Raw genomic sequence first — 17,439 nt, forward strand, 5'->3', positions numbered from 1 at the left:
CATATTGATATATAAAAAAATGCAATTTATAGTACTTTTCATATAGTTTTTGAATATCTAATTTTTCTGTTTATAGTATCAAATTAATGTAATCTAATTTAATATTAAAAATTAATCAAGTAAACTTTTAAAAAATAAAACATGATAAATAAAAATGGACGGAGAGAGTAATACAATAATATTTTTTGCAAGGAATGTTGCACAAGACATACGATCCAATATCGGGACTAGAGGTAACAACAAATCCAGCAAAAACGACGTCGCTCTACATGGTAGAGATTAGAGAAAAACTAGGCACAACGCGTCACCTATCCCATCCCACTCCACTCCCACCCACCCTATCGGCTCTCTCTTACAAAATCTGCCCCAAAATCTCCGAAAACGAATTTTTACAATTTCTCACTGAAGTAAAGAAGCTGAAACTCATCATCGGCGTCGGAGATGGGAACGAGAACCGGAGACGGAATCAGTCGGTCAAAGGTCTTTGCCTTGGTAGCGATTTTGCTATTCAGTTTCGTGAACGACATATCGGCGTTATCGGTAACAGTGAACGACGAGGAATGCGTATACGAATACGTTCTCTATGAAAACGACACGATTTCTGGGAACTTTGTCGTCGTCGATCATGACATCTTCTGGAGCTCAGATCACCCAGGCATCGATTTCACTGTATGCAAAGTTTTTCTTCTATGCTTGATTATGCAATTTTTCAGTATCGATTTACGCATTACCTGTGAGCAATTTCGTCGATCCAATTTTTGAATTTGCTTTAGATGTGCGTTTTTTTTCTTGTCTCTCTTTATGATTTTGCTCTGTGGAATTTTGTATAGATATGATGGATAACAATGATAAGCACTATTGAATGGATAATTCTTCACGGAAAACGTTTATACTTTATACTGTACCTCTTGATATTGTTTGTCTAAAATGAATTGCTCTTAAAATTCAGACAGAGTGTAAAGGTTTCCTCCTCATGTAAATTAAGGTAAAAAAATTATTAATTGAACATCCGAATTCAGCGTTCAGGTGTTTACTTTTCTTGAATTCTCAAATCATATAGGAGGGATTAGGATTTACTCTAAAGGAAGTAAAATAGCGTATTTCCGCCTTCTTAGAGTTCGTTTGGATTGACTTTTGGCTTATTTTCATTATTTTGGCTTAAACTTAGGTGCTTAAAAGCACTTTTTTAGTTTACCCAAACACTACGTAAGTGCTTAAAAGATATTTTATCTTAAATGCATTTAAGTAAGCCAATCTAAATAGGCTCTAGTTTGATGCTATAAAATCCTTGAGATGCCCTGAATTGTGTGCTTCAATGACTGGATCTTTCGCTATGTATTGCCATCACTTGTTTTTTTAGAAATTAACCACTCTTCTGCTGCTCATTATTTACACTTGCTAATCATCCCACAGTACAAGAAAATGCCTTTCAACTATTTCAACCTAAGTTGCGCGGACTCTTCACTTTCGATGCTGCAACCATGTCGGATACTCCAAAAAAATAGTACTTTTGGAGAATAACTTTTGAAGAATCCAAGCAACATAGATTTTAACTTAGACGATATAGTGAAAATTCAATCAATTAACCATGCCTCAATTCCAATTCCACAGAGGATTGGCTATATGATCTTGTATATGTTTTCACTTGGTTGATGTTGCTCCAATTCTAAATGAGTTTCCTCCTTAAGACAAATAGTGAAAAATACTGAGGAAATTGTTTTCCCTCATTAAAGTTTCATGGTTTCCAAATTTCTCAGCTCATAGCTATGTTTTTAACTTCGACTAGCTTGATTGCACTTTTGGCTGACCAATGCGATGCCTGATTACGAGTCCTACATTTCTTAACTCCGACTAGCTTGATTGCACTTTTGGCTGACCATGAGATGCCTGATTATGAGTCCTAATTTTATCATAGAGCTATCTTGTTTGGTACCAGAAGTAATACAAAAATAAGCTTCAGAGAATTAGCCAAGTGCTTGAATTGGCTCTTTCAATCTGTCTATAATCTTTTCTGAATGAACCAGCCATTGCCTTCTGACTCTATCAAGTAACAGAATTGACTCTCCTGCCATAGTTGGTGTTGACATAACCCTTTGTATTTCTCATCTTACATGTATCATATATACATTGGAGCTACCATTGCTGACCCTTTATTGAGCCATTTTACTCCACGGACTTGGTTTTGCTCAACTCGGGGTTTGAGTTGTCCATGTAGTTTCCTTGTTTAATTTCACCAACAGCTTGCTACAGAGCACCATGCTCCTCTGTCATCTTCAATGGCTGAACCTCATTGGACTTGGAGACTTCTTATTCTCTATCATAAGAGTTAACTTCTTTTGATTAGGTGCTTCCTGATTATTGTCATAATAAGTAACCGCATTCATAAACATAAAATCTCTGTTTCACATACCACAGCTCGGCATTCATAACTTCTGAAACTATCCTCCAATTATACAACCCTTGGATCTGTCATCTTCAATGTATGAACCTCATTGGACTTGGAGACTTCTTATTCTCTATCATAAGAGTTAACTTCTTTTGATCCGGTAAGTAACCGCATTCATAAACATAAAATCTCTGTTTCACATACCACAGATCGGCATTCATAACTTCTGAAATTATCCTCCAATTATACAACCCTTGGATCATTCTACATGACCTTTGTTTCATAATGAGAAATTTTATTCATAAACCTCACATCTCTGTTTCAAAAACCACAGGCCGCCACTCATAACTTCTGAAACTATCATTCAATTATACAATCCTTGAATCCTTCTACCTGACCTTTATTTCATAATGAGAAATTTTATTCAATAAACCTAAAATCTCTGTTTCATAAAGCACAGGCTGCCATCATATGTTCTGAAACTATCCTCCAATTATACAGCCCTTGCATTCTTCTACCTGACTTTTCCCCCCTCTTTTCTCTTTCATCCATTTTAACATGCTTTAATAACCATTAGCTCCTCTCTTTGCAAACTCACGTCTAGTCCCCCATTCCACTCGATCAGCCCCATCACTGAAACAGTATTGTCAAAGGCTTGCTTAAGGCACACTTAAGCTTGAAGCAAGGTGCAACATACACTATGTGCCTCATCTCTCTTAGATGGTGCATCAGTGCCAGTTTCAAGCCACTAAGCTGTGCGCCTTATCCTGATGGAGTAAATCTGGAAGAGTGTGTCAGTAAACAATAAATGTTTCATTTATGATTTTTTTTCATTTTTATGTAATTACTGTCTGGGTTTTAAGTTATATTTTTGAGCTACATATTTAATTTTTATATTTTCCTTCATTTCCGTCCCTGGGTAAAGTATAAGATAGATACTCCATCACCAGAAATTTTGGTCTCTGTTTGGTTCTGATGATGATGAGTCACAGGAATGCAGCACATCTTAATGTCAAAAACTGTTTATTGTACAATAAACAGACTGCTTCCACCTATTTGCCATGTCCGCTATTGACATGACTACTAATGGGAGTTTATTGAGTAAAGAAGACGTAACTCATTGTTAGTGTGTTCTTATTTGCTTATTTCTGTCTCTGCAACCTCTTAATGAAAAATAAATGTTGAATCTTTCTTATCAAGTCTTCTTACTCCCATGCAGGTGACAGCACCTGGAGAAAATGTTGTACACACAATGAAGGGAACATCTGGGAATAAATTTGAGTTCAAGGCCCCTCGTAGTGGGATGTACAAGTTCTGTTTTAAGAATCCTTATTCAACACCAGAAACCGTCTCTTTCTACATACATATTGGACACATTCCCAATGAGCATGACCTTGCCAAAGATGGTTAGTCTTATTTGCTGTATTATTGTTTCATCAATTAATATTTTAGAAATATAAATTTTTGCTTTTTACATAATTTTGGTTCCATGATTAAGATGACATATATTCCGTATATATACTTGTAGCTGCGGAGGCTGGTATGCATTATGTTAGTTGTCTGATATGTTCGTATATGTATTGGTAAGATAGTGGGATATTATGCATCATGTTTCTTGACTGATAGGTTCTTTATTTATTGCTAGGATTAGCTGCGGATTATTATGTTTCCTGCTCATCCCTTCTCTTTTTTTCATTTAACATTTTCTAACCTTTGCGCAGAACATTTGGACCCCATTAATGTCAAAATTGCTGAACTAAGAGAGGCATTGGAATCCGTTACTTCAGAGCAGAAGTACCTAAGAGCACGTGATGCCCGTCATCGTCATAGTAAGACTCCATTCTTGTCCCTTAATAAGAATCATATGTTCTCTTTTTAGAAATGGATATTACTGAAATGGTTTTCTTTTCGCCTACTATGCTGAACATAGTAAGACTCCATTCTTGTCCCTTAATAAGAATCATATGTTCTCTTTTTAGAAATGGATATTACTGAAATGGTTTTCCTTTCGCCTACTATGCTGAACATCATTTATGCGGTTAACTCTGGCATTGAGACCAACTAGCTTATAAAACCTGGATTGGTGGATTTACTTTTAAATGATTTACTGTCAGTAGTAGACAACCCTGTATTTACATTTGAACCAACAACATTAATTTTGAAGATGGTTGCTGCTTCCATTGATGGGTACTCAATGTATCTGCTTTCTTCTGAACCTTACAAATGTTTTCGGGGCTATATTCACTTCCCCGTTACAATCTCTCTGTTTACATTTTAGTCATTGTCCGTGAGGTACCGAATCTTGAAAAAATAGAGTTGTTCACTCCTCATGCCATCTACTGCTTATGTGATGTGTGTTTATCTGGTGCAGCTAACGAGAGCACGCGGAATCGTGTTATATTTTACACAATTGGAGAGTATATGCTGCTTATATTGGCTAGCGGACTTCAGGTTGTGTATATTAGACGTCTGTTCAGCAAGTCAGTTGGCTATAACCGGGTTTGACAAATTCAGGAACCAGCTACTGTTTTTTTTTTTTTTTTTTGGAACTTAGAGTTATTTTGATTAGCAGTTAAAATTTAGAAAAAAAACATATACTTCTGTAGCATGTGATTCTAAATTATTTGAAAAGGATTTTCTCCATTCTCAAAAGTTGGTTTTAATTTTCAGAGATTGATGCATGAAATTTATTATTTGACGAATGGATTGTTTTCTGTTACGTGCTCCATTTTTTTATTTTTGACATAAATCCTATTTATAAATAATGAAATACTATTTGAGAAATCAATTTCAAAGTATTTATCACTCTATCACATAAGCTAATGAATTATTAAATGGATATGGGTTGATTGTGTTTTTTTTTTTTGGGCAACTTTCGCATATAACAAACATAAAATTTATATTTGTATACTATAGCAAAGTTGCATAATTGCACTGCGTAGCAAAATATATATGTATAATTTGCTATACATATATAATTGAAGCGAATTATATAAAATGAAGTGTATAAAACGAAAAAGAGAAAGAGACATGGCAGAAAATTGTATAAAATGAAGCATATAAAATGAATTGTATAATTATATGTGTATTGGATGATTATATACAATTTGAATTTGTATAAAACGAGAAAGGGAGAAAGGCAAAAGAGACTTGAGCAGGGAATATACAATCCAATCGAATTGTATAAAACGAGAAAGAGAGAAATTATATACAATTCGAATTTGTATAAAACGAGAAAGAGATAGAGACAAAAGAGACTTGAGCAGGGAAATACTTTAATTGTATAATTATAAGTGTATAAGACAGAGATATATGTATTTGCATGTGTATATACAATTTTCTCTCGCTTTATACAATTCGAAACACAATTTATATATTTCATTTCTGTTTGTATAAACGAGAGAGAGGCGAGGGTGGCGAGCGAGATTAGGGGGAATGCCGAGCGAGATCTAGAAGAGGGAAGAGAGGAGAATGAAAATTCTATTGTATAAAGCGAGAGAGGCGAGCAAAGGAAGCAAACGAGAGAGGGAGAGTGACGAGCGAGAATATGAGGAAGAGAGGGACTGACAAACAATTTGTTATAGAACACAAATAAATCAAACGATAACTATTATATTTATTTCATATTATTAATTTGTCATTCTATACTATTATCTCATTTGGTTTTTTCCTTTGCTAGTTTGTATACATGAAAAGTCAAAATTCTTATTTTGTATAGGTGAGAAGTGATTGATTGTTGTTGAAAACGTCTCTACAATCTCAAAAAGTTTTTAATACACGTTGTGCTTGATTTTCCGTGCATGTTACAACTCTTTTGAGGATTACTTTGACTTTCATTTAATATAGTAGAAAATAAAAAATAGTGAAATCACATTCAACCCAATTTACCTTCCCATTGTTATTTTATATTCTTAGTATATAGTAGTATTATTATATCATAAATTTCACAAGTTATATCATAATTTTAATTAACATTATCATGTTTGTATAAATATTTGACACCCTCTTACAACCCAATAACCCTTTTTAGAATGGTCCACTTCTACCTTTTGGATTAGATAAGTGGGGTCACCCACTAATTGTAGCTCTTTTTCAATAATTTGGACCTCCACTTAGGTAAAGGCATTTCCCTACCTTTTTTCTGTTTTTTCATTTTTCGCGAGGAATAAGCATCTAACAGTTCGGTCATCTAGTCGATAATAATGAAAAATATTCTAAAAATTTTTATAAAGTTCTTAATAAGAAGTCGTGTAAGAGTTGGTTTGGAGATGGATTATATATGTATTAACTTTTTGTATAAATCATATTATATTTCATGATTTGTTAGGAGATAAACTATTTAAACACAAAATTGAAAAACATCAAATGTAATACACGAAACATCTATAATAACTCTAATCAATCACCAAATGATTTATTTTTCACATGTCATAAATAATTATTAGTCTTAAAAAATTATTCCATATATAATCTAGATCAGAATTATGTAAGACGAGTGTGAATATATCGAAGATCTAGATTATAAAAACAAAAAATAAACATGAAGAGTACATAATCAAGCTGAATGATAGCTATAGATCTTGTTTTCTCTACTTCAACTAAAATGGTCATTTCATTTATTAAAACAAATCAAAACTTTTAATCAAATAAACCTAAAAAAGATAAAACCTTTTTTTAAATAAATAAAATATAAAATTCTCCACACACCTCTCAAGAAAAAATGGCTCCACATATTAGTTGCCACGTCACACATACATTGGTTACTGTTAATTATCCTTTAAAAAAGAATAATTACTATAATCCAAAATTAACATAAATAGTATAATAATACTAAGATATTAATATTTTCTCAGTAATTGTCTCATGTCCACGTAATATTTGGATAAGCTCCTCCATCATTATAAACATGAAGTTACGAATATACCCCTATTATATTTTTTTGGATATTTAATGTTTACTAGTCATAGTCACATTTTCAACTTCTTAGGTGCTCATGAGTAGGACATTTTTTTTTAAAATAAAATAAAATTATTCCAACTTTGGGGATTAACTATTATTATTATAATGTTTTAAGGATCTCCACTAAGTAAAAATAAATTATCACCGACACTAACTTTGCTGGATCTTCAACATGCTCAAAATAATAATAATATTCAGATTTTCTTTAAAAGAAAAACGTTCATAGCATTCATAGTCATCAATAATTATAATTATTGATCCCTTCGAGACATTTTATAAAAACATAATAATTATTGTATTTTGGTACATTAATAAATATCTAATTATTTAAAAATTAAGTGAACTAAAATTATTTAATTGATTAGATTTGTATTATCCGTTAAAACCAATTCAAATTAACTTGATTTTGTTTGTAGTAAATTTTAATTCATTATATGGTTTTATATTTTAGAAAAACAAAAAGGATAACCGTTAATTAAGTTGACCATATGTATCTACTAGTGACATTGAAGCAAAAACATCTAGTATAGTGGTTCAAAATATGAAGGGTAAGCATCGGTAGAAGTCAAAAAAGATATAACATCTATTATATAATAAAAAATGATTTTAGTCATATAAAATTATGTGTGTTGTTCTTTTCTTATTGTATTCTTCTTCTTTTATTTAGGTTAATGTATTGAGTCGAGAGTCTTTTAAAAACAGGTCTCATCTTTATAAGGTAGTGTGATAAGATTTGTATATATAGTATATTTTATCCTCTACAGACCTTTCACTTAGTGTCATTGTATGTTATTGTATAAATTGTATACTCGATCTTAACTGGCTCCATCTTTATAAACCACTAAAAAATATAATGCAACAGACAATACAGCTCCTCCCTTACCAAAGTCTCAAGTTTGAGTTATTCTAGAATGAATATGTAATATTTTTATCAAATTAATCGAGCTTAAACGCAGTACTAAACGGGGATAGACAACCCAAAAAAAAAAAAAAGTTGACCATATGATTTCCCTTTTTTTTTTCTTGTCAAATTTTTTTTAAAAAAAGAGGATTCTCCTTCAAATTTACAAATATCTATATTATTTCTTTTGTCATTTTATGAGGAAAGGGCATTTATGTCATTTTGAAAAGCAAAGAAGAAAAAACCATCTCCCCTGCAAACTATTTCAACCCCATTTTGATCACCATTTTTCCCATTTCTCACATACCATAAAATCTCTGTAACTTTTCCATCATCCAAAAATGCTTGCAGTTTTTGACAAATCTGTGGCTAAAAGCCCAGAAGCCCTTCAAAGTCCTAACAATGATGGTGCAGTTTCAGCACTCAAAGATGGTTTTTTGGCACAGCATTTCTCCTCTGCCCATTCTGGTTCAGTTACCATCAACCTTGGTTCTTCTGGATTCTTGGCTTATTCATCTGAACGCCAAAACCCTCTACTTCCCAGGTTCTAATTTTCTCAAATCTAAGTTACCCCCATTTTTTCTTTGATCTGAAATTTTTGTGGATTTTGGAATGACTGGATCTTCATTTTGGCATTAAAGTTTTCAGTTGATTGATTCAGAATGTTGACTTTGTTCTTTTGGGAAAACCATGATCCGTTTTTGTTAAATGGTCAACAGTTGATTTTGTGTTCTTTTGTTGCTCTGATATCTGCTAGTTTGTGATGTGTGTTTTTTTTTTTGTAAGTTTTGGTTTGGATCTAACAATGGTGGTGTTTTCTGGGGTTTAGTTTTTAGGAGAAACAAGACTTGTTTGTATGACAGGACAAAAAAATTCTGGTGTTTAATCCTTTTTCATTTTTTATTTCATCATCACTGTCATAATCATTATTCAAACTGTTTGGAAATGCTTTATTTAAGAGAGTGTCTATCGGAAACAACCTCTCTATGTTTACGAGGTAGTGCCTCCCAAACTCCACAGATTACACTGAATATGTTGTTGTGTTGATGACGTTGTTACAATCGTCATTGAGTTGATGGTGTAGTATGATTAGTAATTTGTGTAAAATATCTTCGGATTATGTCACTTTAGAGGAATCGAGTATTTCATTTGTAGATTCTAGCCAAATCAAATAGATCAAAGTCCTTAGATTTTTTATTCTAGCCAAAACACGTTTGCTATATACATCTTCTGCCTTAGAATAATGTCATTCTAGTTGACCATCAAACTTGTAATGTTATCCAACCAATCTGTACATAAACTTCACTAGTGCGATTTTGAAATTCGTTAAGTGGTGAAGTTGGAGTTGGGGTTGTTGTTTCTAGAAGCAGAGGCGTATCCAAGATTTTGAGATGATGGGTGCACTATTATGAAAAAGGTGGATCTAAGATATAAATTTGATCCTTTATATTGGTTTAACATTTAGAATCTTATCACTAAAAACCATTAAAATTTTAAAATTAGGTCCAAAATTATTTTTTTATCTATCCAAACCACTTAGAGAGGTGTTATTCAATTTTAGAAAGGAAAAACAAAACAAGATAATTAAAATATTCAAATTTCTAGCCTCACGTAGAGAGGTGTGCCTAATCATCATCGCATATAAATATTATATGATACTTTAAGTGTGAGTTCACACATCTATGTTTAAATATTTTTATAGCAAGTGCTTCACAATTAGTAGATTTTTTAGGATTACTGTAATTAGTCTCTTGTTTTAGCTTGTTACTACCTTTTTGGAGGTCTCCAGCATATCTTGATGCCGAGGAATACAACATTACCAGTGTCAAAAAAAAAATTAAAAAATAACACAACTATATATGATTTCAGGAGGGGGGAGTATGGGTTCACGTGAACCAGGTGACCCCCTCGGCCCCTCCTGGATAGCCTCTGGACTGGAAGCAGAAGAACAGCCACAACTAAAGATTGTAGTCAAGATGCATATTTCCTTATGCCTTATTTCATTTTTGGGAGACAAGGAAGTGGGAACATTCTTGGGACCTAAAACAGTCTAGCAACTTCGTTTAAGTGTTTTGCGTGCCATTTGAGTTTGTTAAATGGATGAAGTTAATTGGATGATTGCACACTGATATTACTTCTCTGTTCTTGTAGGTTGTTTGCTGTTGTGGATGACATTTTCTGCATGTTTCAAGGCCACATCGAGAATGTAGCACATCTTAAGCAACAGTATGGGTTAAACAAGACCGCAAATGAAGTGATCATTGTTATTGAGGCTTACAGGACTTTGAGGGATAGAGGTCCTTATCCTCCAGATCAGGTTGTGAAGGATATTCATGGAAAGTTTGCATTCGTTCTTTATGATAGCGCTTCTAAGAGTACCTTTCTAGCTTCTGTAAGTTTTCTTTATCACCTTATCTTGATCTTGACTTATCTTTGATATTCTCGGTCTTGGATTAAATGTATGAGTTTCGGTGTTATAGGATGTTGATGGTTGTGTGCCCTTCTTCTGGGGTACTGATTCTGAAGGCCTCCTAGTTCTCTCAGATGATGCTGACATTGTGAAACAAGGCTGTGGGAAATCCTTTTCACCATTTCCCAAAGGTAATGTCAATGAACTCTAGCTTTGAAGGGAAAGGATTGTACGTAGTGTAATCAGTAAGAGAAAGGAAAAACAAAGAGGCTGCTCATCTATAGGGTGATTGAAATCGAAAAACATGCTCTCATATTGAAATCGAGTGATTTGATGTTTGTCAGATTCACTGAGACCACTTCTATTTGTGCAAATAACTATCATATCCTTTTCTCTGGTTGACAAAGAGGGTAAGTTAGGGAAAACTAGTTGGGTTCATTTGGCAAGACTGAAATATGCTTATTCATAAAATCTCAATCAAATCAGGTTGACACATGAGATATACAACCTCTGTTTTGGTTGTGTGTCATATGCTTCTAACACTCTTACCAGCTTTTTTCTGGAATTGGTTTCTCCCTGTGTTTTATGTTAATTGTTTTGTTTCTTTTTTGAAGATCCTTAATGTCCATTTATTTACTTTTAAATCTTTGCATAATACTTAATGTCGTATTGTCTTGTTTGCTACTTCAGGGTGCTTTTTCACATCTTCTGGTGGCTTGAGGAGTTATGAACACCCACGCAATGAGTTGAAATCAGTACCGAGGGTGGACAGCTCGGGCGAGGTGTGTGGAGCAAATTTTAAGGTGGACTCAGAGTCTAAGAAAGTGGATTCAGGCATGCCCAGAGTGGGTAGTGCTGCTAACTGGTCACAACACTACTAAGCCGACTGCTGTTCTCATCAGCATGAAGGCTTTGTTATTAGTTGGCCTTCTATCTGTTATTGCCAACTCTTTCTGTTATCAACTAGTTGATAACTTCTCTATTGCAATGAGCTTTATGATTTGTAGAGAAATGTTAAAAAGTGAGGGAAGATATGTCATATGACTTCCAATGCATGTGAATCTCTATGTTTCTAAAACTGAATTAAGCCATTTTCTTGGCTGGGGAAGACACTTGCTTTAAATAACAGTCTTTGATACAGGGGCTTTGCTTATCTTGTATGCGAATTTGGTGCTTCCATTTTCCTTTTACCCTTGCAATTTCCCATGTTTTCAAATGGTTATTAGCTAATCTTGGCATGTTACACATATATGCTGGTAGGACAGGTATTAGGAGACAGTTGCAATTTGTGGACATAGATGATTGGATCAAGTATCAGGACTAAAAATTGCATGCTAAAAAGACTGCCAACATAAGCATTTTTTTCTGCTATTGCTATTGCATGTCAACATTTCGTGAAACGTATATGATAATACAAGTGAACTAAGACTCTTGACATTGTCATCCTCTAAGAGCAAGAAACTAATTATATTACTGATAACACAGCACGCAACCAAGATAAGTGTAAGAAAACATTGTCTTACAAACTTATTTATGCAAAATTTATATATTTATAGCTAACCTCAAAAGTAAGCATCAAAAGAGGAAAGTAGAGAACATAAGCAGCTCTCTGTTGCAAGTCCAAGTTGGTTTTCAGTCTTTAGCATCAGCAATACCTCCTGCTGTTATCTGGAAGACGTGTTTTTCGTCAAGGAACTTAAATAACTCAACCGTCTAGTTTAACACTGCACTATTTCGACTTAGTGGAAAGAAGAGATGCAGCAATCACAGATGTATTGGGTGGAGCTTTCTTCTTGTCTCTATACATTACAATCTCAGTAAGATTAAATAGAAAAACTAATATAAAAGAAAAGGATATCGCTTCAGACTCTGGAAGATTTGGTGCATCGAACACCTTGCAGACACGCTGTTCTCCTTTGCCCTTCCTGAACATTAGTCTTATGGTTGCTGCATGAGCAAGGACATGACCTCCTGCTGGTTTCTTTGGATCTGATATGAACACACCACCGCCTGGATCAGCTATAACTGCATTCACCAATACAAGTACTTGTGTTAGCATGGGTAGAGTTCCAATGTCGAGAAAGGCAATCAATATACAGTTAACATAAAAAGAAAGTCTGTTTAGCTGTTTGCAAAGTGCCATGCAAAGAGTATTAGATAGGAAGTTTTGGAGTCAAATCCATTTACATCGACACTTAGGAAGTAGCAGTGTATCTATACACTTGTTCTTTCTGCGTTAAATCTAAACAAATACATTTTGTAAAACGCAAGGTTGGATTGCATACCTTGATTGGTCATGTAAACAGCAACATTAAATTCCTCAGCTATCTTTATCAATCGTGACAGCATCTGAGCCAACTTTTGCTGGAAATGGCAAGAAGGCGTAAGCATTCAGAAAAAGTCTATCAGAACAGGTGATTGCAGGTTCTTCTTAACACAGATAAATATCAGAGATAGGAATTTAATTAATCAAATATTATGCTTGTGTATTTAGTTATACCTGACGGTCTGCAAGCTCTCCTCTTCCAGTGAAATCCACTCGAAATAAAGCAATCACAGAGTCAACAATCTGCAAGTAAAATTTCAGTATCTGAGACAACTGCCGCCAGTAATGGTCTTATTCAAGATAAAGCAGATGATGTGGCTTTCACCAGAAGTCTGAAAGGCTCTTCAGCCATTTTTGCTGCCAGACCAAGAAGCAGGTTATATTGATGTTCATATGTGTATGCGCGAGCATAAATGATCTGTCACATAATACGGAAAGAAAGGACAAGAAATCAGTACACTAAACAAAGAGCAGTAGATGATTAAATGTGGGTGTAAAAGACCCTTTACATTGTCAAGAACTGCTCCAGCGTCCATTCCAAATCTTTCAGCAATGGGAACAACACGATCTGGCCGACTGTAGTACACTTGGTTGAGGAAAAAAGATAAAATGGAAGGAAGAAGCATTCACTTGAGTTTCTGCAGCTGCTACTTAATGAAGAGAGTAATAGGTGCTAGTTTGAATTTTCATTTGAGTAGCGAAATATTAGCAAGGATACAATGTTCCCTCAGTATCAATGTAAGCCACCTTTCCATTCCCTCCTTTCATACTAGTCGGAAGCTGTAGTAAATCAGATAAATCAATTGGCAATCTTGTTAAACTCCGAATGATATCATGATTCAGCATAAAGCATAAAAAGGATCAGAAGTAATCTAGACGGTAATGATGTTCCATTGCTTCTGACTAAGATCAGAAGTGAACCTGAGTAGAAACACAGAGAGTATGAGCAAGTTGTGTCTTTCCAGATCTGAATAAATAGTTCATACAGCAGAGTTAGATGAAATATTCTACTAAAGCTCTACCACAAGGTTAATACAATAGTTGATTGATCCTTACCTGAATTCCCCAAAAGCTTCAGTTATTGCTGAAGTTTCTATTCCTCCTTCAAAAGTTCACACGAAAAAGAAAAAAAGAAACAACAAGAATCAGGAGTCTTTTCTATACAAACAATAAGGCATTCAGAATTCATCATATAGGAGCAAAAAGTTACCTCCTAAGAGTTCATCCAATGCCTGGCTTCCAGTTGTGATGCGAACTACTGCCTTCCTCTGTAACAAACATGTAGTTATATCAGTCTTCTGTTTTTATTTATCTAAGGCACAAGTAGGACTTTGCTCTTGCTTATGCCACACAAGCAGAAGAATGGAAGTGAATGTCAAGGAAAACAAAAACAGTGATTTTATTCATACTAATGTGATCCTATTTATTAATTTAGTGACGTCAATGTATTAGTAACTTATAATGGAATTAGTCCAACAAACTCCAGTAAGTTCATGCATAAAACGGAAAGAGAGAAGAAAATGTGTACTTTGAGCAGAGCATCACTCCCAGTAATGTAGCCGAAGTTCTGCAAGGAACAAAAAGAGACAGTAAGTAGCAGAAAACACGGATGATGGTATAATCAACAGGAATATGACTATCAGATATAAATCATCAACCACTATCTTCTCAGCTGCTTCACAGATCTTTTCAACTTTTGCCTCAGATAACCCTTTGATCCCAGTCAAGTTCTGGAAACACGAAAAGTAGGATACTTATTATATGGAAGAGTGACGAATGGAAGTATAAACCAGCACTTAGTGGATAGTAACGCGAGTGGCTTTTTCCTTTCACCTTCTTTGTGTGCATCATCAAGCCATTGCATGTGTAGATACCAGCGTCTTGCAGCTTCTTCACGTCCCCAGCATTGATTCCATGAGTGATCACTGCATAAATGACCAATCATTTTAAACAAATGATTCGACTTTTAATCCTTATAGAAGTTATCAGAATCACAATAATTTATATTTGATATTGAAAAGTGAAAACAGAGAATATAGCTTCATCCTTCCAGTTTAAGATCTGCTATTGTATTTTACATTCAATTGTATAAGTTCAAGGAGATAGCCATCTATTAAAGACTACTGCATGGCATACCTTACATTTAGATATCAGAAGGATAATACTACAAATTTGAGTTTGTACTTCCCTAAAACACAGTTATTGAGATCCCCAATACATTCATAACATTCAAAAGGATCGTGATACATATTATCAACAATGAAAACATCATAAAAAGAAGAGGAACCCGAAACTGTGCAAATTATGCTACAATGATGAGATCAAAACACATAAACACACTGATGGAAAAATAAGATAAACGATAAAATTAATGAGCATAAAACCAGTTACTAAAATATATGGACATAGTGTAATCAACTGATTTGGAGCCAGAATTGTATGAGTTAACGAAGAGAAATACAGAGAGCAATGAATTTACTAAAATTAAACTAAGTTCCTTGAATCGACTATAACAGAAGAATTGAAACCTGAAACCGTGATAATTCTCCAGAGAGATAAGATCAATTAACATACACAAAAACAGCTAGCATTGATAGAATATTGGGACAAGTAGCTTGAACGATGAGGAAAGAGTAATTATGCACATAAACAATCTGTACTAAACTACTCCAGAGAAAAACATAACATAACAGAGAAAACCTAATCAGGTACAGATTTACAGTAAACTAAAACGAATTCCGAAGCTAAACAACGTTGCTGTTGATTTTCTCAGGTGAAATTTACATATTGTACGCCACAACACAGTGTATTGAGTCAAACTGAAAAACAGAGCCATGATTTTCATTAACTAACAAGCAAAAATCAAGCAGCACTGAATAATGAATATTCGAAGTTAAACAATGCTTCTGTTTAATTTTGAAGAAAAACGAGAATACATTGTTTACTGACAGAGCTGGAAAAGGATAATTATAAGAATTTCGCAAGGGAATAGGAAAATGAGATTACGTTTATCAATAGCTTCAAACAAGTCTTCTTCATCGTCGATCTCTTCTCTTTCAACTAGCTGTAACTGGTCTTCAGGCCTGAAACACTCAATCAACACATAGATATACATATCACAATCAGAACGATAAGAAAATTGTAAACATAGAGGAGAGATAAAGGAACTGGAGATTACTTGAATGCAAGCATCTTCAGACTGATTGAGAGGATAACGGTGATGGAAATTTGAAAATTTGCTGAAAGGAAATAGAAAATGGTGGTGTTTCCCGTGAGTTTGAAAATATGAATTCTCTCTGAGAGTTGTTAAGAGTTTATATACACAAGCGGAACCCGCGAAGTTCTACGGATTTGAATTTATTTTCGTGTTTGGGTTCCGATTGCATGTGGCACGTACAATTTACTCTGGTGGAGCCTTTTTCTTAATTCCTTTGAAATTTTAGAGATGTTATTGTTTGTAAATTGTAATTGAAATCACACATGCTAAGGAACGATATTATTTTAATTGTTGAGAAATGCAAGTTATATGTAAAAATAGTTTTATATTTTTGAATTACAGTAGTAGTAATTGATGGTTAGTTTAAGCTCGGTCTTGATTAGTTAGAGCGTGAATAACATAATATGAGAAACTCAATATTAAGCAATAAGTTTAAAATAGAATCTGCGACTCCACGTTTAATATCATATCAAATATTGTTCCATGTGCAAATAATTGGAACTTACTTATCTAAATTTTGCGTATAATTTTAACGATATTCAGTAAAGTTGATATGGATTATGTGTCGAGAGTTATGGAGATTGGAGGCCCTTCTACACTTTAGCAATACTTCAAGTTATGATTGCTAGGTATATGGAGAAGTCTACATTTTTGGCTCGGATTCATAAAAATTTATTACGTTGATGATGTATATAACTTAAACTTATAAAAAAAATATTGAATAAAAAGATGTATGCAAACAAGTGAACAATCGAGGTATGTGAAACTATCGAATCAGAAGAGAATCTGAAAATTTTTTAACGTAAATAATAAATAGAAAATAACTTGTTGCACCTATTAGTTTGGATTTTGGGAATGACATGATCACTTGCACTGATCTGTGCTATTAGTGATTATTTGTGAAATTACTCATCATATAGATACTCTTTCTCTGCTGTATGAAGATTTGTCATTGCCTAGTTATTGAAAAATGCGTAGTAGAAAAGGCAGTGTAGACATGGCATTAACAAAATAACTACTTGTCTACTAGGAACTACTTTCCATTTATTTTTAATTTTCACCTTTTGTTATCGAGAGTCAGAGAAAGGAGTCAAAATTTTTGATAAAAGGGTTCAAAATCCAAAGAAATAGACACATGAAGTAGTCGAAGGGGGTCGGTCCGACAACTACTATATATATCTAAAAAATTATCATATACAAATAATATAATTTTCTGTCGAAGAGGGTTCGGATGAACACC

General features: G+C 33.9%; 3 protein-coding genes across 3 annotated transcripts; 2 read left to right on the top strand and 1 right to left on the bottom strand.

The window, feature by feature from the left end:
• Nucleotides 1-272: 272 nt before the first annotated feature.
• LOC107029283 (transmembrane emp24 domain-containing protein p24beta3-like) lies at nt 273-5,105 on the top strand. Its single transcript, XM_015230666.2, has 4 exons — nt 273-669; nt 3,606-3,792; nt 4,108-4,215; nt 4,758-5,105. Exons 1-4 carry the CDS (start codon nt 442-444, stop codon nt 4,889-4,891), a joined length of 657 nt encoding a protein of 218 aa, XP_015086152.1. The 5' UTR covers nt 273-441; the 3' UTR covers nt 4,892-5,105.
• Nucleotides 5,106-8,522: 3,417 nt separating this feature from the next.
• Nucleotides 8,523-11,822, top strand: LOC107031049 (stem-specific protein TSJT1-like). Its single transcript, XM_015232247.2, has 4 exons — nt 8,523-8,790; nt 10,398-10,638; nt 10,727-10,847; nt 11,347-11,822. The coding sequence occupies exons 1-4, from the start codon at nt 8,588-8,590 to the stop codon at nt 11,535-11,537; spliced, it is 756 nt and encodes a 251-aa protein (XP_015087733.1). The 5' UTR covers nt 8,523-8,587; the 3' UTR covers nt 11,538-11,822.
• Nucleotides 11,823-12,000: 178 nt separating this feature from the next.
• LOC107031050 (meiotic recombination protein DMC1 homolog) lies at nt 12,001-16,248 on the bottom strand. The gene is made up of 14 exons (XM_027911768.1): nt 16,161-16,248; nt 15,989-16,065; nt 14,816-14,907; nt 14,641-14,712; nt 14,511-14,549; nt 14,193-14,250; nt 14,039-14,084; nt 13,904-13,949; nt 13,701-13,762; nt 13,492-13,558; nt 13,308-13,400; nt 13,157-13,225; nt 12,942-13,020; nt 12,001-12,681 (listed from the first exon to the last, which is right to left on the bottom strand). Exons 1-14 carry the CDS (start codon nt 16,172-16,174, stop codon nt 12,386-12,388), a joined length of 1,110 nt encoding a protein of 369 aa, XP_027767569.1. The 5' UTR covers nt 16,175-16,248; the 3' UTR covers nt 12,001-12,385.
• Between the last annotated feature and the right edge of the window lie 1,191 nt (nt 16,249-17,439).

This window comes from Solanum pennellii, chromosome 9 (assembly GCF_001406875.1).
Source record: "Solanum pennellii chromosome 9, SPENNV200".
Classification (NCBI taxonomy): domain Eukaryota; kingdom Viridiplantae; phylum Streptophyta; class Magnoliopsida; order Solanales; family Solanaceae; genus Solanum; species Solanum pennellii.

Excerpts from the sequence above, each read along its gene's own strand:
- LOC107031050 (XM_027911768.1), bottom strand. Across the intron at positions 13,950-14,038 it reads GAAGCTTTTGGGGAATTCAG|ATCTGGAAAGACACAACTTG; the intron begins GTAAGGATCAAT and ends CTATTTATTCAG. Across the intron at positions 13,559-13,700 it reads ATTGATACTGAGGGAACATT|TCGGCCAGATCGTGTTGTTC; the intron begins GTATCCTTGCTA and ends AGTGTACTACAG.
- LOC107031049 (XM_015232247.2), top strand. The coding sequence starts at position 8,588 with ATGCTTGCAGTTTTTGACAAATCTGTGGCTAAAAGCCCAGAAGCCCTT. Across the intron at positions 8,791-10,397 it reads CAAAACCCTCTACTTCCCAG|GTTGTTTGCTGTTGTGGATG; the intron begins GTTCTAATTTTC and ends CTGTTCTTGTAG. Across the intron at positions 10,639-10,726 it reads AGAGTACCTTTCTAGCTTCT|GATGTTGATGGTTGTGTGCC; the intron begins GTAAGTTTTCTT and ends TCGGTGTTATAG.
- LOC107029283 (XM_015230666.2), top strand. The coding sequence starts at position 442 with ATGGGAACGAGAACCGGAGACGGAATCAGTCGGTCAAAGGTCTTTGCC. Across the intron at positions 3,793-4,107 it reads GCATGACCTTGCCAAAGATG|AACATTTGGACCCCATTAAT; the intron begins GTTAGTCTTATT and ends ACCTTTGCGCAG. Across the intron at positions 4,216-4,757 it reads TGATGCCCGTCATCGTCATA|CTAACGAGAGCACGCGGAAT; the intron begins GTAAGACTCCAT and ends TATCTGGTGCAG.